We start from the raw sequence: 26185 nt of genomic DNA, 5'->3' as shown, positions 1-26185 counted from the left end.
AATCTACTTAGTAATCTATTCAGATTAAGAGTTATTTGATGCTTGTAAAGAGTGATACTCTTGATGAGAGGTGCTATAAAAGCTATTTTTGGGGTGGGAAAAGAGATCCAGGTAGCTTTAAGCTTTGCACACCCTCATTTCCTTGGACAGAGATTTTTACAAACTAATCTTAAAATGGTGTCTAGTCAGTTTTTAAACTAAACCTGGTTAGACTAGCAAAATAAAAATCCTATAGATATCTACCCCAATTTGGCAAGGTTCTTGAGGATGTGAAGCCAATAGTTAAAGTTGCACATGGGTATTTATTTAAGCACCTTATTAAATCAGCACTTTAATGCAATGATTGCATTTCCATTTCAAAATAGATGAAAAAATATATACAGCAGAAATCTGTATCTAGAACATTCTATTAAATACAACATTACAAAAATCAGTGCAGACTTGTTAGCTCTTGCCAACTTTTTACTATAAGAAGGTTTCTGAAGCTAGGAAGTTCAGTGTTTCTTTAAAGTTATAAGACCTTGGGCCTTGATCCTACACCCCCATAAAGCTTTGGGTCAAGCCACGCAGAAGTTATTGCAGGATCAGAGCCTTAGATTCCTGGCCATTTTAAATGGCATCTAGTCAGAAGACTAATGGTTAAGCTAGACTGTTGCCATTAACTGAGTAGGCATTATGCAAACACTATTTCCTAAGTTAATAGCACTGAGGTATCCTGAAAGTTACTACTGCTAGTAAATGTATAACTTAGCTCTGCTTTTACTGCTGAATGGAGTTTACATACATTTAGGCCTTAATTCTGCCAATACCTATACACTTCATTTTAAGCGCAGACTACGCATGTCCTTAAAGTTAAGCATGGGCATAAGTGTGGCTAGGCCTCAATGAGTGTCTCATTTAAATACAGGTCCTAACACAGAGTGAATTACTTTAGTATTTAAATTAACATTTAAAACATTTAATTTCAGATTATCCAGTTTGTCACATACCTTTACAATTCAACTATATACAATATACTTATACAAAACCTCTTGTTATAATGCTGTAAAGTTATCTTCATAAAGTCACAGTAGAGGCTTATCTGGCTTGTTAGAATAAAAACAATCATACAAAGTTTTCACATTTATAAGGGACAAAGTAATGAAAATATTGATATAACCTGCATGTAAAGTTCTTGCTAATGAGTAATGTAACTTATACACCAAGTGAAGATGAATATTTGTCATGAGCAAGCCATAGATTCTGTGGCTCATATTAAATATGAAGTGTACCTGACTTGGTACTATGGGACTTGTACATGCAGGACAGTGGGCAAACTAGTTAGTCATTAGTATGAAATTTAAAGTCTTAAAAACAGCAGCCTCCAGCACTGCGCAGGATAAGGCCTTGACTGCACAACTAGCTTTTAACAGTTTTACAACCATGATGACTGAGCACAGTTTAAAATGATTGGGGGCTGAATGTTTCTAAAGTCATGTTACAACCGCATTCAAAAGATACTACAAGCAGAGACAGATCCTAGAACAGTTTCTGAACCTGATTATAATACCTGACTCCATCCAGGCTCGCTGGTTAAACTGTATTAAAACACCACTCAGTAAAAATGCCATTCAGCAATAGAGGTAAAACTGTACAGAGCCATGGTTATAAACAGAAAACGATGTGAAAATCATAGTGTGTGTATGGTGGAGAGGAGCCCCTCAGCTTAGGGGATCAGCAGCAACACCGTACCAGACCCAAGGATGGTCCAAAACAAACCAAGTCAAGGAAAAGAGATGGTAACACCAAGGCACACCTTACAACACACTGAAGATGTGTTCAGATTTTTGGGGAGGGGGAGGAGTTTGAATTAAAAAGATCCATTTAGACCCAAAAGGGAACAGTTGTTAAAAGGTCACAGAGAGACTATCAAATGCTTTTATATGTAACGCTTGGTTCTAGCTGGATTACCATACGAGATATGACTTCATCATTTACCATGACTGCCACCAAGGACAAAACTAGAATCTAAAACTAAACAGAATAAGTACCTTTTAGTAAGAGAATTGTTTAGGTGCGACATACAGGTAGCTATTATACAAGATTTTTTTTTCTTTACAAAAACATCTCTAGGCTTCAGTAACAAAATGAAGGTAAACTTTAAATGAAAGAAACATAGGGACTTTTGCTTTAGCAAACATCACTGTTGAAAATTTTCATTTTTAGACCGTGTGTACTGAAAATCCTCTTCTTTCTTGGGACAGTTTTAAATTGCATATTTCCATTTGATGGTGTCCTCTTCAAAAACAGGTTATAACTAAAGAAATGACCATGTCTGGAATCTGGTGCTACAGACAGCTGAGTCAAATGAGAAAAATTTAATAGTTTTTCTGCAATTAAAACAGATTGTAAACATTTCAATTTGATAACCCTATTTTTGTCAGTAAGACTAATAATTTCACAGTCAGGAACATAAATGGACAAGAGGCCTATTAGTGCATTTAGCCCATCCCTAAGTGAGTACAGGATTGTTTATTACAAGACACTGCCTAACATGTATTCTAGTTTGCATTATCTAGCTCTGAGACTTCCTGTTTCTCTTGAGAAGCTATTCCAAAATCCATTAGATCTTGTTAAATAAGATTTTCCTGTTAAGCCTACATTTTCCTCTTTAATTTCATCCCATCATGTTGATTTTTACCTCTTGATTCACTCTTCCCACAAAAAAACTCTGCCTCTTACAAATGTTCAAGGCGTGTAGCCAGCAAAGATCTCCCTACCCTTACCAAATAACAAAATATCTGACGTTTATACTTTCATGAATGAATCCTACCAGTCTCTCTGTCCCACCTGTTTCTCTTCTCTAAACTCCCTCCTGTTTATATCTTTCAGGTACTGATGTGTCCAAAATTGAACACAGTTTAATATTCAGTTTGTAAAGTGGACTAAAAACTAGCATGCATGTGTGTGCATGCACTTTGCATTACCACAGCAACAAGACAGTTTATTTTCTGCTCAAGAGACAGGGAGCTTTAGTTTGACATTCTCATCTAAACATTACCACAGTTTATTAAAAAAACAAAATGAGGGCCTTTTCTTTTAGAGAAATGAACAAGAATGCAGTTTTGCAACATTTATTTCTAAATGTGAAGTTTTCCTTCAAAATGAACTAAATGCCTCTAGCAAAAAACCGATGGACTTTGCAAGGCTCACTAACAACTGCCTCTGAGCACGTAGAAATCCTGACTTAAAATAGAGACTAAATTTAAGGGCAAAGTACACAGACACCAGAAAATGTTATTTTCAAGTGTAAGTAAATTACCTGATTAAACTAGCTTTAACACTTTACGTATTTCCAGTTACTGTCTCTCTCAGCATACTAACACAAAATGCGCTAAATCCTAGTAATATCCTTTGTTCCCGAAACCCCAAACTCTTAGGGCGGTTCCATTTCGCTTTATTTAAAACAGTTTGCTAATGAGTCTTTTGTTGATAGTAGTTTTTGTTTACTCTATTCTTTCCCTTCACTGAAGAAGCCTAAACTCTGATTCACTCTGAATACCTGAAATACCAGTGGGCCACAACTGCCTCCTCCATTCTTCTTCCTTTCCTCCCTCACTGTTCTGTAAGAGTGAGTCGGGTCAGTCTTTTTATTCACGCCTTCTTCACATTAATCCTGTTATATGGTGACTGGACCTCCTCAGTCATCAAAGTGTCATCAATCTATATTATATGTTTGCTAGTATCTTACCATAGAGCCCATACTAATCATGCAACTGAAGTTCCTTAAATAACATATTTAATAACCTGAAGTTCTAACTCTCCCAATCTTACATCACTTTGCACTTGGTGCATACACAGTACTTAGTGCACAATTTCCAAGAGCATTTGAAAAGCAAAATTTGGCTGAAGAACTGCCAGGTCCCACTAGAAAGTATGTTAAAACACCAGCGGGGGAGGGGAAATGCTGACAACTCTGTCTGTACAGCATCCAGGGACATGAAAAATATGAGACCTGTATCTCTCTAATGTACTTGCTTCAGAACTCTTACCTTGGTTTGAATTAGTGCTTTACAGTTACTAATATTGAATCCATCTTCTAAGTCTTCATTTATTTTAACATTTGTCTCCTCCGAACAGTCTTTGCTGTCTCCTGAGAAATCCTAATCAACAAGGAGCATAATTTAAAACACTCTTCATAATATTAAGTGTCCAATGTTAGAAATGCTTTATTCAGAAATGGGCTTTCGCCCTCCGAAAAAGGTCCCCCTCTCAGAACTAATAAGCAAATAGGCGTTTAATTTTATTTTTAGAAGTTGCAATCTAAACCCCTGTCCTATAATCAGCTCTGTAACATGTGTCCCCTGCCGCCACCTACTTCCCATGGACTTCAGTGCAGTTCTGTGCGGGGGCAAGTTTCTGCCCACTTGAATCACACAGCTGGATTGTGGCCTAAAAAGGTCACTTGGAGACACTCTTACTGTTTTGTTTTTTTTTAAGGGGGGGAGGGGGAAAGGTTAGGCCTTGGGTACATGAGAAAAACATCTCTTACCAGTATCAGTAAAGCAGTACCACCCCTACTGTGGATGCTGTTATATAGTATAATGTGAGAGAACCTGCTTGAATACAGAAAAAAACCCCTCCAACCACACACTCCTAATTAAAAAAAAAGAAAAGGAGTACTTGTGGCACCTTAGAGACTAACAAATTTATTTGAGCATAAGCTTTCGTGAGCTACAGCTCACTTCAACGGTAGCTCACAAAAGCTTATGCTCAAATAAATTTGTTAATCTCTAAGGTGCCACAAGTACTCCTTTTCTTTTTTGCGAATACAGACTTACACGGCTGCTACTTTGAAACACTCCTAATTGTCACCTACCACCCTGCAATGGAACCTATATTGGATATTATTAAACAATTAAAATCCATACTTGATGGAGACCAACTCAAAACAGCACCCGATCCTGTCATCAGTGACGGATCAACACATAGGCCCATGCCTAGGGCCCCCAGCCAATTTGGGGGCCCCCACAGGTGCCTGGGAAGAAGTAGAGGTGCAGCTAGCACCAGAACAGTAGCACTGCCCCCTGCATCTCCTCTTCCCCCTGAAGCCCTGCCTCCTGGCCAGAAGTCAGAGCCAGGCAGTGATAGAAGTTGCCTAAGGAGCCTGGGCAACTCCAGGAGTGTGGGGCCCAAATGTTCTTTGAGCCCAGAGCCCCAATAAATCTTAATCTGCCTCTGCCTGCCCTAACAGATGCAAAATCTGCAGATAAATCTTCACTGCTATACCGCTGACAACACACCTTTCAAAGTCCACGGCTACTGCATATGCTTATCCCAACACATGGTGTACTTCATGCATAAGGCTAAGATTTTATCAAGGATATTTTTAATAAAAGTCAGGCACAGGTCACGGGCAGTAAACAAAAATTCACAGAAGCCATGACCTGTCCCTGACTTTTACTAAAAAATATCCGAGACAAAATGGGAAGCTGCTGGGTAGCTGTAGGGGCCGGCTAAAAGCCCCAGGGCCCCCATTACCTGTGAGGGCCCAGAGCTGCAGGCAGCTGTGGGGAGTCCCCCTGTGGTGGCGGGGAGCTGCTAGGGTCCCATGCTGCCTTCGCCGGCCGGGGGCTGCAGGGATCCCCAGTCAGAGTTTCCCTGCCTCCCACAGCTGCAGGGGCCCCTGTCCCCCATGGTGGTAGGGAACTGCAGAGGTCCCCTTGCTGCCCACGGCAACTGGGGACTGTGGGGTACACCTGACCCCGGTGCAGCAGCAGGGAGCTGCTGGGTACCCTCGCTGCCAGTGGCGGCTGGGAGCCCCGGGGCCCTGTCATCTACCCCGCAGCTCACAGCCACAGCGGGCTGAAGTCACAGAGGTCTTTGGAAGTCAGGGATTCTGTAACAAAATCGTACCCTTACTCATGCAGTGCACTAAGTGCTCCAATAACAACTAGGTGGGTGAAACTAGACAATCATTATATTCTCAAAAGAACTCCCACAGATAAATAAGACAAAACCACTATCACTTGTGGGTAAACACTTTTCACAAAATGCTCACTCCTTATCTGATCTCTTAATGCTCGTCCTCAAAGGAAATTTGCACAACACTTTCAAAAGATGAGCCTGGCAGTTTAAATTCATAACTTTGCTAGAAATCATAAAGACACGGGATTTATGGCTTACTACAACACCCTGAAGCCCCCTAATCCCCCATATTTTGTCTTATGGTTGCAAAGGTAATAATTAGCCACTTCACTTTGAATGGTCCCATAGATCAGTGGTGCTCAACCTTTCCAGACTATTGTACCCCTTTTGGAGTCTGATTTGTCTTGCATACCCCCAAGTTTCACCTCACTTAAAAACTACTTGCTTACAAAAATCAGACATAAAAATAGAAAAGTGTCACAGCACACTATACTGGAAAAATGCTTACTTTCTCATTTATACTATATTATTATAAAATAAATCAATTGAATATAAATATTATACTTACATTTCAGTGTATAGTATTGTGACGGGGCAAGGCCAGATGGCTATAGAAAAGTAGTGGGAGATAGATATATTAGCTCCAGACTAAACAAATCCCTGGTACCAGGTTAAGTGAAATGGCAGCTGCTCCAGGTCAATTAAGACACCTGGGGCCAATTAAGAACTTTCCAGAAGGCAGGGAGAATGCTATGTTGATTGGGACACCTGAAGCCAATCAGGGGCTGGCTGAAACTAGTTAAAAGCCTCCCAGTTAGTCAGGTGGGTGTGCATGTCAGGAGTTGTGGGAGGAAGTTGTGCTGTTGGAGAGGCTGAATAGTACGCACCATATCAGGCACAAGGAAGAAGGCCCTGAGGTAAGGGTGAAGTGGAGCTTGAGGAAGTGAGGGCTGCTGTGGGGGAAGTAGCCCAGGGAATTGTACATGTCATGTTTCTAAAAGGTCAGCTACCATAGCTGATACTATTAGGGTCCCTGGGCTGGAGCCTGGAGTAGAGGGTGGGCCCGGGCTCCCCCCCTGCACCTTTGCCCCCTGTTTAATCACTGAGACTGGGAGACAAGAGACTCTGCAAGGAAGGATAACTTCTCCTCACCTCCCTCGCTGGCTTATGATGAAAATGGCTCAGTAGACTGTGACCCTTGTCTCTAGAGAAAGAAGGGTTACATGGAGGGACACAGTGAGCCTTTGAGGCTAGCGAAATCTGCCAGGAAGATGTGGGATCCACAGAGGCAAGGATAGAGCTTTGTCACAGTATATAGAGAAGTATAAACAAGTCATTGTCTGTATGAAATTTTAGTTTATACTGACTTTGCTAGTGTTTTTATGTATCCTGTTGTAAAAGTAGGCAAACATCTAGATGAGTCGATGTATCCCCTGGAAGACAACTGTGTACCCCCTGTGGTATATGTACCCCTCGTTGAGAACCATTGTCTTAGATATGTTAACTACTTGTTGTTAGGTGTGATACTGGGTACTTTTCCCAGACCTGAAGAAGAGCTCTGTGTAGCTAGAAAGCTTGTCTCTTTCACCACCAGAAGTTGGACCAATAGAAGATATTATCGCACCCATCTAGTCTCTCTCTAATATCAGCATAAAGACATCTTATACCAGTATATTTATTCCTGTACAGAAATAGGGCTAACTGTACCAGTATAAGGTGCTGTGATGGGGTGTATCTATCCTGCACCAGCCCCAAAAGTTAACTCTGCAAACTGAGAAAGCCCTGCCCCTCCAATTCTGCTGGGCATGCTCAGCCTGGAGGCAGAGTATAAAAAAAAAAAGCAGCACTACTCAGTCTGGGCATGCTGCTGAAGCGGGAGGACACAGACTGCAAGCTCCAACTACAGAGCTACAGTATGCAGAGTTCCAGATGGACCCCAGGCTGCCTGATGATCCTAGAAAAGAGACTGTGCCAGCAGGAACTATGTTATCCAAGGACCCCAGAGACCCCAGAGTGCACCACTGAGGGAGAAAGGGTAGGAAGCAGCCATGGGGACTTAGACTCTTCTCTGGTGAGTGAACCGGGGAACCAGTTGGCAGGTTTCAGGAGGATCCCTGCTGACTCGGGTGTGAGCACCCTACCACTGCCAGGGCCCTGGGCTGAGACAGAGGGCCCGAGTCTCCCTATCCTGGGCACCATACACCCTGAATGGTGCACATTTCCCCATTAGACCACCTAATTCCACAGAGTGGGGTGACTTTATTGACTCTGGCCATTGTGTCACGCCACCCTGGGCAGGAGGGCTACACTCTTGACGCCGGCCACTAGGCCATACTACCATATTTATAGTAAGGGACATCAGCATAAGAACTAACTGGCTGCGGTACAGTCTTTTCCTTTCTTTTTGACTACACGTGACCCAATACCCTGTGATGGGGTGTACCTACCCCGTGACAGGTGCCTTCATACTGATACAATTGCATCCACACTAAGAGAACAGTAATGCCCTAACTATATCAATTAAAAATAAAATCACCCCTCTAGCCAACACAGTTATACCAGTATAACTCATGTGTAGACCAGGTCTTGCATGACTAACCAGCACAGCAATTTTGTTTGATTAAACTCATCTGAAAGGCTGATTAATACAGGTAACTCCAGGAGTTTCAAATAGGCAACCATCAGGAAAACTAACAGCAACTATTAATAAAGATAGTTACCTCTGAAAAGCAGAGCAAGAAGATTAAATTTGTGCTAACTAAACAAGTAATTATAATAAAAAGCTACCTCCAATTAATCTTTCCAACATAGAAAGACCGAATAGCAACATTCTGCTTTGAGAGTTTAAAACGTTGCTGTTTTTTAACCTCTAATTTATTTAAAACACGTTTTCTCTATTATTTTTTCACTCTGAAACGGGTGAAATGATTTGAGTAAAGGCAAACTGAATATTGTGTTCCAACCTGTACATTTAAGCCAGATATTCAAGCATACAGAATTTAATTGGACAAAGTGATTCCATTTTTCACAAGGAGCAGTCCAATTTCCACTTAAGTCAAGTCAACTGATTTCACTGGGCACTAGACTGAACACGTGTATCATGTCTTGTATAAATTCTGATAATTCCTCCACCTCAAAGTAGGCAAATCCCCCCTACATTTGTGGAACTTTGCCAACAAAATCAGAAATTGATTCAATAATCCAAATGAAGTGACATACTGTCATTACAACTGAGACTTCAATACATTCTCTACTATAAATTGGCAAAGACAGCCAGAATTTGGTCTTTGCATCATTATAATAGTTATAACATCTTAGCAGCTTAGCCCTTAAACTAAGGGCTTGTCCACACATGACAATTCATCTGGAATAAAGTAGGCTATGAATTTAAGTGGAACAACTATTCCTGATTTACTCCATTATTTTGGAATAAGTGTGTCCACACAAGGAACTAATCAGGAATAACTTCCTGTGTAGACAAGCCTTTATATCATCAACAAGGACCTAGCTGAAGACATTAGAATTTGCGACCCACCAAAATACATTTCCTAGTGCAGCTGTGTGACTGAGTTTTTTTTCTGCCTAGATGACTTAAATGAATACAAGTTTAAATCAAACACTTACACTGATGTTCTAGCCAAACATTTTTTAAATTACCTTTTGATTTACATCTATTCCAAGAGCAGATAACAAGTTTTCCTGGCAATGGGATTTATTCCAGGGACATCTTAAACCCGTGGTGCTATCGGGGTCTCTAAGAGTTCTCCAGAGGTTTCCAGAATCCATGCTAAAAAGAAATGCAACTTGAAATTATAGTTCATAGAAAATTTCCAAACAAAAATCAATGATCTTGAGCCCATACCTCCTATAAAGCCATTATCTAATTTTCAGTTCTAATGCAACCTCCCTGGAGACAACTGTACCGGGGTACACCTTGAACTACCTATTATGGAATCTGACTTTCTGAGAACTGTTTGTCCAAGTCATGAATCCAACTTGCTAACAAAGATGCATGATGCTCAATGATATAAGCAATGGCAAAAAAATTGTGCATGCTTTTTTTCCCCATCAAATAAATAGCCATACAGTAAGAGCATGTCTGAGAGAGCTTTATATGCCTACTTATCTCCAGAATGAGTAGAAGTGGACAGGAAATATGCATTAGAAAAACATGATCCAAAGGTGGTGATGTCCAATTCATGTTGTGGAGAGCAAGCAAGTACAAAGCAGAGCTCTATTTATTTATCTTCAAAGACAGCTAACTTACAGTTTGGTTAGTCTGTCTCTCTCAACCCTCTTCATTATTTCAGCTTTCGGGCTGCATTGAGCCAGCCTGATATTCACATGGGTTACCTTTCATATTTGGTCTCATCTGGGTAGGTGTGATTTCCTTCTCTGTGATGCTCAAACAGTATTTAAAGCAAAGGCCCAGCTCCAAGGAAACACAGAGGAAAAGAATTAGGCATCTAAACCAGGATGTCAAATTGCAGAAGCCTAACTACTTATTCTATTCAGGTTCTTAAGCCATGTTCATCACCACACTATCTGTGTGCCTTCCAGTAGTGCATTAAGCGATGTGGCTAACATCTGTCACGGGTAGTTTATCACATAGAATATCTAGGTTCCTTATATGTTACACACCACCATAATATTGGTGTGCCTTCCAAGAATTAAAAATAACAATCTCTCTCTCTCTCTCCCCACCCTCTCTTTTCTTTCCCAACAGTAAGTTACCTGATCAGAGTGGTGTGCATGTGAGAAGCTTATTGAAGGGAAAAAATAAAAACACTTATTTTATTGCACGTGTTAATCCTTGGACCTTCACGAATATACAGTACAAATAACTAAGCCTACTTTTTAGTTACAATGTTCCAGATGTACGCAGAAACCAGAATAGCTACTAGTGCAGATGCACTAATCCTTTAAAAACAGGTAACAAGTTGATCAGCATTCCAGCAGACTTAACAGCCAAGTTACCCATTTCAACTGCTGTTAACTTCATAATCTCCAGGAAGGAAACCAGATGCACCACTGATTAGGGAAAGCATGTAGCTTAACAGGAGGAGCAATAATTACTGGGAGAATTGGGAGGCTGTTGTCAGAAAAGTACCAGTGATTGGGAAAGAAGCACCTGTGTTGCTACTCTTGATGAAAGAGAAACAACACAAACCTGCAGGAAAGAGAAGGAATGCTGACAACAGAAAGAACACACACACTGTCTGTTGGTGTCCAGCATTCCAGGAACTTAGTAATCAGAAGTGCTACCAAAAACAGTAGGAATTCTACAAAAAGAATGAATACCAGTGATAGGTGGACTATTATACTTTTCAGGGACTAGAAAATCAACCCCATTTCCTTTCTGAACCCAATAATGTGATAAAATTCATGTACTGATTAAACAACCAAAGATCTGAAATAGCATATTTTAAATTGAAACAAGTAAGTTCACTCTCCTCCCCGCAATTTCTTCTTTCAGAAAAATTAACAGTATTGTTGCCAGGTGTTTGACTGTTTACTTAAACTCCTTACCAAAACTGTCTCTTCGTAAATTCAAGAATCCCAGTGTCATTATCATCTGTGTCAAGAACTTGATCTAAGCGTCTTATGCTCTCTGTGGACTGTGGTACAATAACTTCTGGAAAACTCAACTTAAAAATATCTTCATAGTTGAGATTGGCCTAGAAAAAGCAGAGTTTTATTACACATCTCATTAGGCCAATCCTGCAGTTCACACAGGACCTAATCCAAAATTTACTGAAGTCAATGGGAGGCTTTTTTCCATCGACTTTAAGCCTGATGCAAAGCCCCTTAGTAGTGGCACACCACACACTCAAATCTACAAGCATTTTGCTTAAATGAAGGATCGGGCTCAGAGTATGTGACAGATGTAGATATGCACACATCATGTTTATACATTCAATTAAATGAGGTATAGTCACATTATATATGTAGTCAATAGTTGACTCTATGCACATAGTTTACAGGATATCCAATAAAGCTGAAATGAATCTTTGTTTACTTGTGTGTGCACCATAAAATGGTGTGTTTCTTTAATTGCTGGTATAGAACCACGAGAGAGAACTTACACATTTGTTCCTCCTATGACAATAATGACTGAGGATTTGGAGGATCAGGTCCTTATCCACATGAACGACCCTTACTCATGCAAAGAGTCCCAGTGCAATTAATAGGATTACTTGCAGGAGTATACTCACATGAGTAAGGATATGCAGAATCAAGCCCTGTTCTAGAAATGCTCAGTCCATCTGCTCCAAAGTTTTGATTTTGACCATTTTAATTCCATTTTTGCCCAGAATGATAGAATTATTTTAATTATTTTTAAAAAGTTTGTTTGGATTGCAATATTCCTTTAGTGTGTTTGCAACCCAAATTCTGTAGTTGCATGAGAACCAGAAAGTGAAACTCTCTAGTCTGTTTTCATTGTTTAAGATGAGTAAAGTACAAAAATGAAAACGTGTTTAAAAAAAATAATAATGGAGTTTTAAGTGTAAGTAAATGCTAGTCCAGGAACTTTTCAAAATATGAACTCTTATTTGACACTATCCATTTAATGTTTTTAAATTCAAATAGTTTAAATCTACAGCTGGTTCACTACCAAATTCTAATATTCTCCAAGCTGGTCTAATTTTGGGACTAAACTATTTGTGTCCTTTTAAACCACCTCTGTGTGCGGAAGATAGGGTAGAGGAGCATTTTATATCCTTCTTTACTGCATTCCATGATGAGGTGTGAAGGAGTTGGCATCTTAGCCACACTTTTGTAGAATAGTGACATCTTGGAAACCAGGAATGTAGACTCTGGAGGCTTTTTTTCCCTATATTATTTTACAGCTATCGAGCAGGAGATTGGTCTTGGTCAGAAAGGACAGGCTCAGTCCCTCTCAGTGGGGCTGGTGGAAGGCTTATGTAGGGGATGAGCTTGGACTGCCTAGAAAGTCTCAAGGAATGGTGCTGAGTCCTAGGTTGCCCACAAACTCCTGATACTGTCCGAAGGGAGATTTATTCCTAACGTATAGGCCCAGATGTGCTAACTTTCCTGAAGGGTTATTGTTGGGGTGTCCAAACCATCTATATAGACACACCTGTGGCTCGGGAAATTGTTCATGCTGTTGTGTATGTGTAACAGCACCACTATGGCTGACCAAGTGTCATGTGCCAGAAGACCTCCTGTAAGAGGGACCCTGCTCAGAGAGGAAGAGAGTGGGTCAGGAAAGACTGGGGAGGGGCTCTATATCCATCAGGTGGATGGGCTGGTAGGGGATAGCTGCAGGGATTAGCGGCCTTACCAGGGAGAGGCTTTAGGAAAGGCCAGGCAGCAGGTCCTGACTTCATGAAGGAATGAGAGTATAAAAGGTGTGTGTTAAGTTGATACTGAACTCTTTTTGTTAAAGAAAATGCTGAAACTATCCGATGAAGTGAGCTGTAGCTCACGAAAGCTTATGCTCTAATAAATTTGTTAGTCTCTAAGGTGCCACAAGTACTCCTTTTCTTTTTGCGAATACAGACTAACATGGCTGCTACTCTGAAATATGTCACTGTTGGGAGCTTTCTTCAACGTACTGGCCAGAGCTGGCGCACCAGTCTACAGTATAATCAGATAAAGGTAAGTTAGTACAAATATGTTGTTTAGCATTTTCCTGGATGGGAATCTCTCAGTGTATAGTCGTCTTATCTGCTTAGTTACATTATTTCTAACACTCAACTCCAGCCTATTTTTCCTCATCTTGTGGCTTTGTCATAATGAATGTCTAATGTGCGTCAGAGTTCAGATCTGTTACTTTGTTAAAGCTAGGTACAGAGGAATTACCATAACAGACTAGTCCAGTGGTTCTCAAACTTTTATACTGGTGACCCCTTTCACATAGTAAGCCTCTGAGTGGGCCCCCACTTATAAATTAAAACCACATTTTTATATATTTAACACCATTATAAATGCTGGAGGAAAAGCAGGGCCTGGGATGGAGGCTGACAGCGTGTTATCCCCCCCTCAAGTAATAACCTTGTGACCCCCCCGAGTGGTCTGACCCCCAGTTTGAGAACCCCTGGACTAGCCCAATGGTCTTTCTAGTCCAGTATCCTGTCTGACAGTGGCCAATAGGAGATCCTTCAGAAGAAGGTATAAAATGTCATAACTGACAATTAAGTAATAACATGGCGGGAGGGGCAAGCAAGAAGTCTCTTCATAGGCCCAGGAAGCTGCTATTTGACTTACATCCTGAGGCCTAATGGCTCTGTCTCAAACTATTACTATTTATTATTGGCAGCAGTGACAATGTGCTAGGTATGTTCCACACTCAAGATGTAGTGTCTGCCCCAAAGGTCTTACAGTTGTAGGCAAGCGATATACCAAGGAGGGGAATGAGGGATAAATTACATTGTTTTCGTATACATTATATATACAAGGGGAATTCCCAGTAGCCCATCACTGTCTTTCTGTCCTGAAACTGAACATACAACTCAAAGTAGGGTATGCCACTCAGCTATGAGGTATCAGATACATTTCTTTGCCTTGGATTAAACTACAGATTAAAGTAGGATGTTGGTAGCAGAAGAGATTTAAATGTCTCTTTTAGAGAGAATTCCAGTGACTTGGTTTGGTCTGTTTCGGCCAGGAGTAACTAGTAATGTGTATTTATCTCTCCATATGCTCCTCTCTCTTCTGTCCCACCACACCCAGGCTTCTTGTCCTAATTTTCAAAACTCTCCACAGTTTAGAGCCTCCCTTCCTATACATCCTAGTGTCTGATCACAAGGCAACTCCCACCTTTCTCTGCCAATGATTCCAGCCTCAATCACCTCTTCCCCCACAAGAACCTTTGTGCTTTCTCCCAAGCTACCCCTTCCTCCTGGATACAATTTCCAGTCAAAATCCATAAAGTCACCACCACACTCAATCCTTTCTCAAAACTCACTTCTGGCATAGCACATTCAGAAAACAACCATCTGATAACACATAGGTAGGTGGCTAAGAATTATGCATACTACTAATCTCTGCTTTTAAATATATAAAATGTTTGTAACCCTGTCCTCCTCCTCCCAGATATTCTAGCTATTGTCTTTTAGATAAGTCCCTCCCCCAAAGCACATACAGTAGCTTGCTTTGTGTTGTGCTAGGCATCATATCAACATAATCTGACTGTGGCCTCTAAGCATTACAGCAATAAAAACAATACTAATCTACAGTATTTCATGAAAAAGAATCACATTTCATAATCTTCAACTTCGCATTTAATTACATTATCCTCCTAAAAGTGTATCCTCCCAAAGTACAGTTTGCAGAAAGTGCTTTCTAGTACCCCAAAGAAACTGTGGTACAACAATTACACTTTTAGCTATCTCTGACTTACTGGCAATACATACCTTATCCAGAGAACTAGCACTAGCTTCCCTCCCATTGTGTACAGATGGGTTGGAGCAGTGATGCCCATGAGAAGTGTTGCAATGTTCTCCATGTAACTCCACATCAGAAATTTTTGTTTCTGCTGAATTCACCAAAACTTCAGGACTGTGACTGATGCTCTCAGACTTGACTAAGGATTCACTGAAACTTTCAAAATCACCCCAGGAACTGTTGGATTCTGATGTACAATGAATGCTTTCAGAAAACGCTTCACAATTTCTTCCTCTACTGTTCCCCCAGGGGAGGCTCTGATACATCATTTCAAGTTCCACTATATCTTCCTTAGGTCTTCTTTCATTTATGTTACATTCATCAATTCCCTCATTATTTTGACTGAGAGACATACCACTCACTTTGGCTGTAAGATCTTTCAAAGACTCCCAGCTTAATGCTTCTATGATGCTAGGACTTTCCACCAAGTGCTGGTCCTGCATTTCTGTGTTACTGCAATAATGAGATCACTAGTAAAACTTATAATGTAGAAAACAGAAAATGTAGTCTAGATGCTTAAATTCTAATGTTTCCAAGGCAGAATAAAGATCTTCATTTTGATGCTAAAGAACAGTATGTCCTTCACTCTCTCCCACAGTGATCAACATTGTGTGTTACGCTCAGTCTGACGTCGTTCCACCGCAGATTTCAGTCTGCAAAGGAAGGATTGTAAATAAAGACATCCGTGATAATGCCTATATAAAGCTAAGAAAAGAGAACTGATAAAGCAAGAAAAAAATGTTAATGTTTAAACAAATACATTCCACTATTATATTGTTGAAAACAGAAACTTAAGGGGACACCGGTTTAAAAATGATCCATCTGAGGTTTATTTTTTTCACATTTGATAATACTTTGTGCCTAGTCAGTTTCACTATGTCCCCTGGAGTCTGTTTTGCCTTTTGTATCTGTCCTTCATAGAGCAATAGTTTGAAAGATAATTTTTAAAGGGGTGTGCAGGGGTGAGAAAGGATTGTAAAATCACAAAAATTGGCAGTGGGACTCCAGCGGAGGTACAATACCTGTAAGTATTTTTTTAAATTGCTTAGAGGTCACTCTGACTTCTAAAGGAGTGAATGTGTAAGGCTGAATTTCTAAGCCTGGATACTAATGTTTGAAAGCTCTGATTTAATCTTAAAATGCTTAATATGTGCAAATTCAAATGATAAAGAACTCTAAAGTGAAATAATAATGGAAAGATTGTTCCCAGTGGAAGACTTTGTTGGTGCTCAGTCCATACTAGTCTTGATATTAAAGCTTACTCAGAAACTTGACAGTGAGAATAGGTAGTAGTGAGCCACAAAAATGGATATTATCAATATTGACTACTGACAAAAAACGTAAGCTGTCTTGCATGCTCTGTGGTATACAGTGGCAACAAGTTTGGTCAGGTATATTTCAAGTGATGATCAAAATGCAGGGAAATAAGTTATGTGGTGAAATTCAGGACTAGAGAGAGAGAGAGAGTGAGTGTGTGTGTAAAAATAAAAGGCTTTTCTGCTCGTTTCTTTTTTCCTCAGTTGCCTGTCTGTGGTTTTGTGCCTGACAGCACATTATTAGCACTCTGCCCGACGCCTCAGACGCTTGCTCACCAACAGGAATAACCCCGGGACCAGCCTCTCCAAGGCCGGCAGAAAGTGCCCTACACAGGGCTGCTCGCTCAGGCCTGCGCCCTCCTTTATGCCCCGTGTGCGCAAGGGCAGAGGGACAGGGACCCAGAGCCGATTCACGGTGGCCGGCTCCACGCCTGTCCGTGCCTCAGTTTCCCATCGTGGAGGCGATGGGAGGTGGGGCCCCTCCGCGCCGGGGCTGGGTGCCTGTCGGGCGGGTCCGGGTCCGGGCCCGGGCCCGGCTCTGAGCCGTGTCCAGCGGGCAGCCCCCCCGGGTGAAGCGCTGGCCCCGGAACAAGGTGCAGAGCTCGCAATTGGGCCGGGCCGGCCCGCTCCGGGCAGCCGCAGTTAGCGCCGCTGAGGCCGGCTCGGGGCTCCCCGCCATGGGCCGTCGGGTCCCTCCCCGCGCCCGCGCTGCCCAACCCGAGAGCGCACCGGGGCCGGGGGACGGACCCCCAGGAGGGATGGATGCCGGTTGCTGGCCCCGCCCCGCAGGGGCTGAGGGGAGCGGGTCGGACCCCGCCTGCCACCGCCGGCCCGCCGCGGGGGGGAGGGGCAGCCTTACCCGCACCGCCGCGCACGGCCGGGCCCGGCCAATGGCCGCCGCGACCGAGGGGAGAGGGAGTCCCGGCGCGAGCCAGCACCGGCCGGCCTGGGGGCGGGGTCAGAGGGCGCGGAGGAGAGGCTGGGAGGGGGGAGCACAGCCCGGGAGTGAGGTCACCGTCGCTAGGGGCGTGGCTACACCGCGGGGGGGCGGGGCCTAGGTGGCTGTAGCGGAGTCTTGGCGCTGCCTCCCTGCGATCAAAGCTCAGCCAGGCCTGCAGCGCCCACCCCTGCCCTAGGCCTGCCCCTGGTACCCCCTTCCTGCCCAGGCAGGGGTCAAGATTTGCCAGCCCTGCAGCCCCAAACAGCTCCTAACAAACAGTGGGAAAGGCTCATAGGGGCACAAGGGGCAGTCCCTCTCCCCCAGCTAGGCTGCTTCCACCATGTGCTGGGCCAGGTGCAGCCACCCTCCCCTCTCCTCTCCTCCCCTCCGGCCCAGGAGAAGTCATTGCTGGTTTTCAGCGGGTGGATTGGTGTGAACTTGTATCCTTCCTAGGCTCAAGCCAGCTGAAAGTTCTGCCTGCATCTCACGTGCCGCCCGGTCCGTTTAGCCGCAGCAGATCGCATCAGCTGTCCCAAAAGTGGAGATCTTGCAGGCGTTGTTGTCAAATATTGTCAAAATGTTGCCAGGGACAATGCTGACAAGCTAGGGGCCTGGGGGATGCTAGGCTGCTGGATGGTTGTGGGCATGTTGGTTGAATTTTAGGATGGTTTTCATATGAATATCTTAATTTGGCAGATTTGGGGGTGACTCAGGCATCCATAGCTAACGCTGTAAAGGCCCAAACGACCATCTCGTCACTCAAATCCCTCTCCTAACAGGCTTCTCCCCAGGGTTTAAATTCTCATAAGAGTATTTCCCAGCGCCCACCATGACCCCTGCCCCATTCTCCATGGGGCATGCCAGGGCTTCGGGCTTCAGCCCCATGGGAGGGAGTGTGCACGAGAGTTCAGCCCTGCAGGGCCTTGTGGACCCCCTGAAATCGGCTCATGGACCACCAGAGAGCCACAGATCCCCAGTTGAGAACTACAACAGCATCAGGCTGGAATCAAGGTTTTAGAATATTTACTGGAGTTCGGCTCCAGACAGCTCTAGCTGAATTTAAGCCCTGCTTCTCCCTACCTCTCAATGTCTTGGAGTGGGAATTATCTTAAGGAGAAGATGTCACACATCTTCTCTCTTCCCCCAACATTTCCCTCATTTTGGGGGTGGGCATAGGTCTTTGTATCTCTCTAGTGGCCTTTCTCATGAGAGTATGTGGGGCTTCTCCAACGGATAGCACCTATTTTCTCTAGTTTCTCTTGGTTTTTAAAATCCTATTCTCTCTCCCCCTTCCTGTATCCTCTCAATTTTTATCTCCTGGGCCTTTATGTGCCATTATCTTTCTGGCTCACTATTGCCAACCCCAATCATGAATCAGGTCACAAACTTGTGAGATTGGCTTTAAAATAATGGAATTTCAAAAAGTAGTAAATATTGGGTTCTTTTTATTTATGTTTTCCAGCTTTTCTTCAGAATGAGGAGGGCTAGAAATATATATATATATATATATATATATATATATATATATATATATATATATATATATATATATAATCCATCTGAAATGCACACACAATCACAAGATTCCAGGAGCTGGAGCTTTAAAAAAACACACACCAACATTGTGAGAGTTGGGATAAAATCCAGTGAGTTGGCAATGCTGTTGTCCCTCACTGCGTGGCTTCTTATTACCCCTCCCCCCAGTTTTGTCCTCATTTCTCCCCCCACCCCTTTTGTTTGTCCTGCTCCCTTTGCCTCCTCTATTTTTTATTGCAGCGTTGGGACTGGAGAGCTGAGTCTTCCATTGTGCTTGTTGATCCTGCTGCTGTGCAGAGCCATCTGGGACTGAGAATCGTGCCTCACTTACTTTCTCTCTAGCAGTTGAGTTCACAGGAGCTGAAGCAGGATGGGGGCACTCAGCCCAAGGCTGCTGCTGCTGCTGTCTGGCTCTGCTCTCACACTCTGTTGGCAGGAACACAGATTTGAAACAAGCACACAAACAAATCCCTGCTCAGTCTTTCCTTAGGCCTCTGGGTGTAGCTCACTGCCCTCTGGGCCGGGTTTAAAAATCTCTGGCAGTCCCAGCCAGCCTGGGACAGTTGTAAACAGGAGGAGAGAGGTTTTCTGGACCAGGGACAAGGGAGTACTGTCCATGCATTTCACAAGTATAAAGAAAAGGAGTACTTGTGGCACCTTAGAGACTAACAAATTTATTGGAGCATAAGCTTTCGTGAGCTACAGCTCACTTCATCGGATGCATTTGGTGGAAAAAACAGAGGAGAGATTGATATACACACACCCAGAGAACATGAAACAATGGGTTTATCATACACACTGTAAGGAGAGTGATCACTTAAGATAAGCCATCACCAACAGCAGGAGGGGGAAGGAGGAAAACCTTTCATGGTGACAAGCAGGTAGGCTAATTCCAGCAGTTAACAAGAATATCAGAGGAACAGTGGGGGGTGGGGTGGGAGGGAGAAATACCATGGGGAAAGAGTTTTACTTTGTGTAATGACTCATCCATTCCCAGTCTCTATTCAAGCCTAAGTTAATTGTATCCAGTTTGCAAATTAATTCCAATTCAGCAGTCTCTCGTTGGAGTCTGTTTTTGAAGCTTTTTTGTTGAAGGATAGCCACTCTTAGGTCTGTGATCGAGTGACCAGAGAGATTGAAGTGTTCTCCAACTGGTTTTTGAATGTTATAATTCTTGACGTCTGATTTGTGTCCATTCATTCTTTTACGTAGAGACTGTCCAGTTTGGCCAATGTACATGGCAGAGGGGCATTGCTGGCACATGATGGCATATATCACATTGGTAGATGCGCAGGTGAACGAGCCTCTGATAGTGTGGCTGATGTGATTAGGCCCTATGATGGTATCCCCTGAATAGATATGTGGACAGAGTTGGCAACGGGCTTTGTTGCAAGGATAGGTTCCTGGGTTAGTGGTTCTGTTGTGTGGTGTGTGGTTGCTGGTGAGTATTTGCTTCAGATTGGGGGGCTGTCTGTAAGCAAGGACTGGTCTGTCTCCCAAGATCTGAGAGAGCGATGGCTCGTCCTTCAGGATAGGTTGTAGAATTCCTCAAGAGCTTCTTTTCCATGGGTCCAGATGATGAAGATGTCATCAATGTAGCGCAAGTAGAGTAGGGGCATTAGGGGACGAGAGCTGAGGAAGCGTTGTTCTAAGTCAGCCATAAAAATGTTGGCATACTGTGGGGCCATGCGGGTACCCATCGCAGTGCCGCTGATTTGAAGGTATACATTGTCACCAAATGTGAAATAGTTATGGGTCAGGACAAAGTCACAAAGTTCTGCCACCAGGTTAGCCGTGACAGTATCGGGGATACTGTTCCTGACGGCTTGTAGTCCATCTTTGTGTGGAATGTTGGTGTAGAGGGCTTCTACATCCATAGTGGCTAGGATGGTGTTTTTAGGAAGATCACCAATGGACTGTAGTTTCCTCAGGAAATCGGTGGTGTCTCGAAGATAGCTGGGAGTGCTGGTAACAAAGGGCCTGAGGAGGGAGTCTACATAGCCAGACAATCCTGCTGTCAACAACAGAACAACAACAGAACGCCACTAGCCATCACCTTCAGCCCCCAACTAAAACCTCTCCAACGCATCATCAAGGATCTACAACCTATCCTGAAGGACGAGCCATCGCTCTCTCAGATCTTGGGAGACAGACCAGTCCTTGCTTACAGACAGCCCCCCAATCTGAAGCAAATACTCACCAGCAACCACACACCACACAACAGAACCACTAACCCAGGAACCTATCCTTGCAACAAAGCCCGTTGCCAACTCTGTCCACCTATCTATTCAGGGGATACCATCATAGGGCCTAATCACATCAGCCACACTATCAGAGGCTCGTTCACCTGCGCATCTACCAATGTGATATATGCCATCATGTGCCAGCAATGCCCCCTCTGCCATGTACATTGGCCAAACTGGACAGTCTCTACGTAAAAGAATGAATGGACACAAATCAGACGTCAAGAATTATAACATTCAAAAACCAGTTGGAGAACACTTCAATCTCTCTGGTCACTCGATCACAGACCTAAGAGTGGCTATCCTTCAACAAAAAAGCTTCAAAAACAGACTCCAACGAGAGACTGCTGAATTGGAATTAATTTGCAAACTGGATACAATTAACTTAGGCTTGAATAGAGACTGGGAATGGATGAGTCATTACACAAAGTAAAAACTCTTTCCCCATGGTATTTCTCCCTCCCACCCCACCCCCCCACTGTTCCTCTGATATTCTTGTTAACTGCTGGAATTAGCCTACCTGCTTGTCACCATGAAAGGTTTTCCTCCTTCCCCCCGCTGCTGTTGGTGATGGCTTATCTTAAGTGATCACTCTCCTTACAGTGTGTATGATAAACCCATTGTTTCATGTTCTCTGTGTGTGTGTATATAAATCTCTCCTCTGTTTTTTCCACCAAATGCATCCGATGAAGTGAGCTGTAGCTCACGAAAGCTTATGCTCCAATAAATTTGTTAGTCTCTAAGGTGCCACAAGTACTCCTTTTCTTTTTGCGAATACAGACTAACACGGCTGCTACTCTGAAACCTTTCACAAGTATGCATCCCACACATCTTACTCCTGTTCCAGGCAAAGACACTGTACTTGGGGTGAGAAGCTGAATGTGAGGAAATGCCAGGCTGTGCAGCCAAAGCAGCGTTTTATAGGAGGGCCTGTAAACCAGTTCCCCACTCCCTCACTGGAGCCATTTCCTGTACTTCCTCATCACCCCACTATGCCAGGCTGAGGATTTGGGGAAGGTCAGTCAGATCTTTCTTGAGACACATCCCACATGTAGCTGACTCATTGTGTGGCGCGGTAACCATCATGTTTCTAGCCCCCTTCCCACCCTGGCCCTGCAGCCGTGGCATTGAGCTGCTTGTTCCTTCCAGCTTCTGAGATTGGTTTGCGATGCTTCATGTTTTCAAGGCTGCCTTCCCAAGGCAAAGAGCAAGGAGCTTCCTAACCAAAGGCTGAGAGCCTCCTTTACATTTCAGCCTCCCCGAGTCAGAGGGGCCCCACAGCCATGGGCTTTACAGGGCCCAAAGGCCTGGCTGTGGCCAGCTGGAATCTGATGCACGATTAAGACTGGGGGTGAAAGAACTGAGGAGTGTCAGAATTTGGCCCAAACCCTTGGTGTAGGGGAGGAGAAGATCACAGTGTCTGTCCTCTTACTGTAACACTAGCAGCCTCGCTAAGAAGACTCCAGAACAGTGAGGTAACAATGTTCTTTATTTATCTCTCCAGAGCACATAATAGCCCACTGTGGGAACAGCAGCTGCTGGCTCTGGGCTGCTGTGTCACAAATGAGGCAGCAGATTCACACAATAAGTTGGGCTCCCCCTAGTCTGACCCTCAGAAACAAAGAGGCCTAACAAAGCTGTGCCATCTAGTGGAAGTAACCAATAAAACCTCTCAGAGCCTGTAACATGGGTATCAAAGCCGTGAACAAGGCATTGAAAGAATAATCTCTGTAATAATTGCTGCTTGTGCAAATTTTAGGACCGTCCTGGGTTGTGTCTTCACTGCAGAGTTCTCTACACTCCCGTTAACTCCTCCTGAGTTAGCCTAGTTCAGGTGAGAGCAGCTACTGTGTGAATAACACACGAGCTGCACAGAGCATAGTGCTGCACAGTGCACGGGGTTAGCATCTGACGAGTTGTGCCGACTTGAGCTTTAGCCTGTAAGCCCTCTCCCCTGCCCTTGGACCTGCCACTCAAATTAAAAGCCTCCCTACACTCGAATTAAGAGTTTTATATGTAGCCAGGACTCAAGTTACAGGCAACCTTTAAGTTATAACAGTCTGTAGTGAAGACAAACCCATATCTAGTCTGACTCCTGCATAACACAGGCCATAGACCCTCCCCCAGTAATTCCTGCACCAAGCCCATAACTTGCATGTGAGCTGTATCATATCTTTTAGAAAGGCACCAGTCTTCATTTAAAGACTTAATAGCCAAAAGTTTCAAACCTGGGTCCCTAAATGTAGACTCATAAATCCAGATTTAGACCACTAAATAAACACCTGCTGTTTGTTCATTTCAATGGGTGCTGTGTGTGCTCAGTCCTTTTGAAAACCAGACCATTTATTTAAGGACCTAAATATGGACTTTAGGTGCCCAACTTCAGGTACCCACGTTTGAAAATTAGGGCTGTAATATACAGAGTGGGTGCCATTAAAATCTTGACACTGTGCCCCAGTGTTTGCCCTATTCTCTGTCCGTAGCTTGGTGGATACCAGGGAAATGTCAACGTTTTAATGGCATCTGCTGTGCAAGAGAAGTCTAATTGACCACAGACAGGCTTACAGTTAAGAATAGATCCTTTACCTCTCTGGAATAACAACAAATATAGCAGTGCAGAGTCAGTGTTCTCTGCTGTTAGGAGCAGGGGACTAGGAGCAAGAAGACATAGGTTCTGTTGCAATCTGCCATGCACTTTAGAAAGTTATTATTTGTACTGTGGTGGCACCTAGATGCCTCCATCATGGATCAGGGGCCCATTGTGGTAGGTGCTGTACAGTACAGATGTTCCCTGCCCCCAAGAGCTTACACTCATGTCATTTTACCACTCTGTACGTCTGTTCCCAATCTATAAAGTGGGGGTGATAACATGTAACTTTGAAGTCCTTGAAGAGTGTTGTATAAATGCAGGGTACTCAAACCACAGAGGGTCTGCAGAAAAGAGCAAGCTTACATTCTGGGGCTGGGAAATCTGACCCTATGTTGCATTAGAGGGAGGTAGTTTGCCCTGTGGCACTCTAGCTCATATCCCTCCTCCCTAGAGAAAAGCTGTATGCATTTTATCTATGTTTGAAACCTGCCTTGGGAATCGATAAGGGTATAAAGTTGAGTCAGTGTGGGATATGAGTGGGTGTATTCATTCTGAGTGAGATTATGGTTGATGGATGATGCAGTCTTGATGCCAAACCATTATGTCCATCAGCTGATGTAAGTTATTGGCCCTCTATGTCTTACATATAAAACTGATTTGGTCAAGGTGAATTACACTAGGGAGAGCAGTTTCTCATCTCTGTGCTAAACCTTTAGCCAAAGTGTTACAATCAGTGTTTATTTGCAATACAGGCAAATGCTTCATCAGGTTTATTAGGTTTCAATGTACCAGTGACAATGATCTTTTAAACAGCAGGTGGAAGCTCTGCCTTTGACTTTTTAATGTCCAGAGAATTATTATTATTTATTATACCCCAATCAGAGTTGTAAAAGCTGTTGTAGAAGCACCTGGATAGACATGCTCCCTGTCCCAAAGGACATCAGCCCTGATCCTCAAAGGTATTTTGGCTCCTAGAGTCCATTGAAATGGGCCTTCCAGCATAGATTAGAGTACATTCTCTCCTTCGGTATTTGTCAATACTTGTGTATATTACATGTAGTAGGTCTGGGAGTCCAATGAGGTTGGTTGCCAAATGGATTTTTCTGATGCGTGGGCACTTACTTTTTGAAACATTTAACCTTATAGCTTCAAGTAATTCCAGGCATGCCCAGTGAAATGAGTTGAGATATCGGCTGTTTGCTAATCCTATTTTTACTGCTTGATTAGGTCTGAAATCCATTATTGCTAATGAGACTATGGGGGCAGGGGATGGAGGAGGAGATTTGTTCACAAGGGTTTGGAGCTAAGCTTCCTGATCTGAGCTGAGCCTGGTGTGATACACTGAGTATTAAATAGCTTGCCCTGAAATTTGACCAGCTTTATTCAATAGTGCTGTAGAAGGGTCTGAGACTTGATTAGTAATGTTTATGCACCACCATGTTAAGCCTTGGCACTTCACCCTTATGAAACTCAGTAAATGGCTGTTTTGAAGTAAAAAGAACAGGAGTACTTGTGGCACCTTAGAGACTAACAAATTTATTAGAGCCTAAGCTTTCGTGGGCTACAGCCCACTTCATCAGATGCATAGAATGGAACATACAGTAAGAAGATAGATAGATAGATATACACACATACAGAGAAGGTGGAAGTTGCCATACAAACTGTAAGAGGCTAATTAATTAAGATGAGCTATTATCAGCAGGAGAAAAAAACTTTTGTAGTGATAATCAAGATGGCCCATTTAGACAGTTGACAAGAAGATGTGAGGATACTTAACATAGGGAAATAGATTCAATATGTGTAATGACCCAGCCACTCCCAGTCTCTATTCAAATACAGGTTAATGGAATCTAGTTTGCATATTAATTTAAGCTCAGCAGTTTCTCATTGGAGTCTGTTTTTTAAGCTTTTCTGTTGCAAAATTGCCACCCTTAAATCTTTTACTGAGTGGCCAGAGAGGTTGAAGTGTTCTCCTACCGGTTTTTGAATGTTATGATTCCTGATGTCAGATTTGTGTCCATTTATTCTTTTGCGTAGAGACTGTCCAGTTTGGCCAATGTACATGGCAGAGGGGCATGGCTGACACATGATGGCATATATCACAGTGGTAGATGTGCAGGTGAATGAGCCCCTGATGTAGTAACACTATATAAAGAAAGTCATATGATAATTAACTGCTACGCTATAGGCTATCCCCTGCCCACATTACAAGGAGTGTCCGACAGAAATACTGTGTAATAAT

The 26185-nt window shown here is 43.2% G+C and overlaps 1 protein-coding gene across 4 annotated transcripts; it reads right to left on the bottom strand.

The window, feature by feature from the left end:
* Positions 1-389: 389 nt before the first annotated feature.
* Positions 390-26185, bottom strand: CLBA1 (clathrin binding box of aftiphilin containing 1). 4 transcript variants are annotated; one of them, XM_043517757.1, is made up of 7 exons: positions 26175-26185; positions 25290-25299; positions 15288-15878; positions 11437-11585; positions 9565-9694; positions 4032-4142; positions 390-2337 (listed from the first exon to the last, which is right to left on the bottom strand). In XM_043517757.1, exons 3-7 carry the CDS (start codon positions 15759-15761, stop codon positions 2170-2172), a joined length of 1032 nt encoding a protein of 343 aa, XP_043373692.1. In that variant the 5' UTR covers positions 15762-15878; positions 25290-25299; positions 26175-26185; the 3' UTR covers positions 390-2169. The 4 variants fall into 4 exon arrangements, with proteins under 4 accessions (XP_043373692.1, XP_038262242.1, XP_038262244.1 ...); XM_038406314.2 differs by lacking the exons at positions 25290-25299; positions 26175-26185 and adding an exon at positions 17494-17630 and having other exon boundaries at positions 15288-15971; XM_038406316.2 differs by lacking the exons at positions 25290-25299; positions 26175-26185 and adding an exon at positions 16911-17307 and having other exon boundaries at positions 15288-15971.

This window comes from Dermochelys coriacea, chromosome 6, assembly GCF_009764565.3.
Source record: "Dermochelys coriacea isolate rDerCor1 chromosome 6, rDerCor1.pri.v4, whole genome shotgun sequence".
NCBI classification, from domain to species: Eukaryota; Metazoa; Chordata; order Testudines; family Dermochelyidae; genus Dermochelys; species Dermochelys coriacea.
Note: the sequence above shows the minus strand (reverse complement) of the source record. Positions and strands in the feature narration are given on the sequence as shown.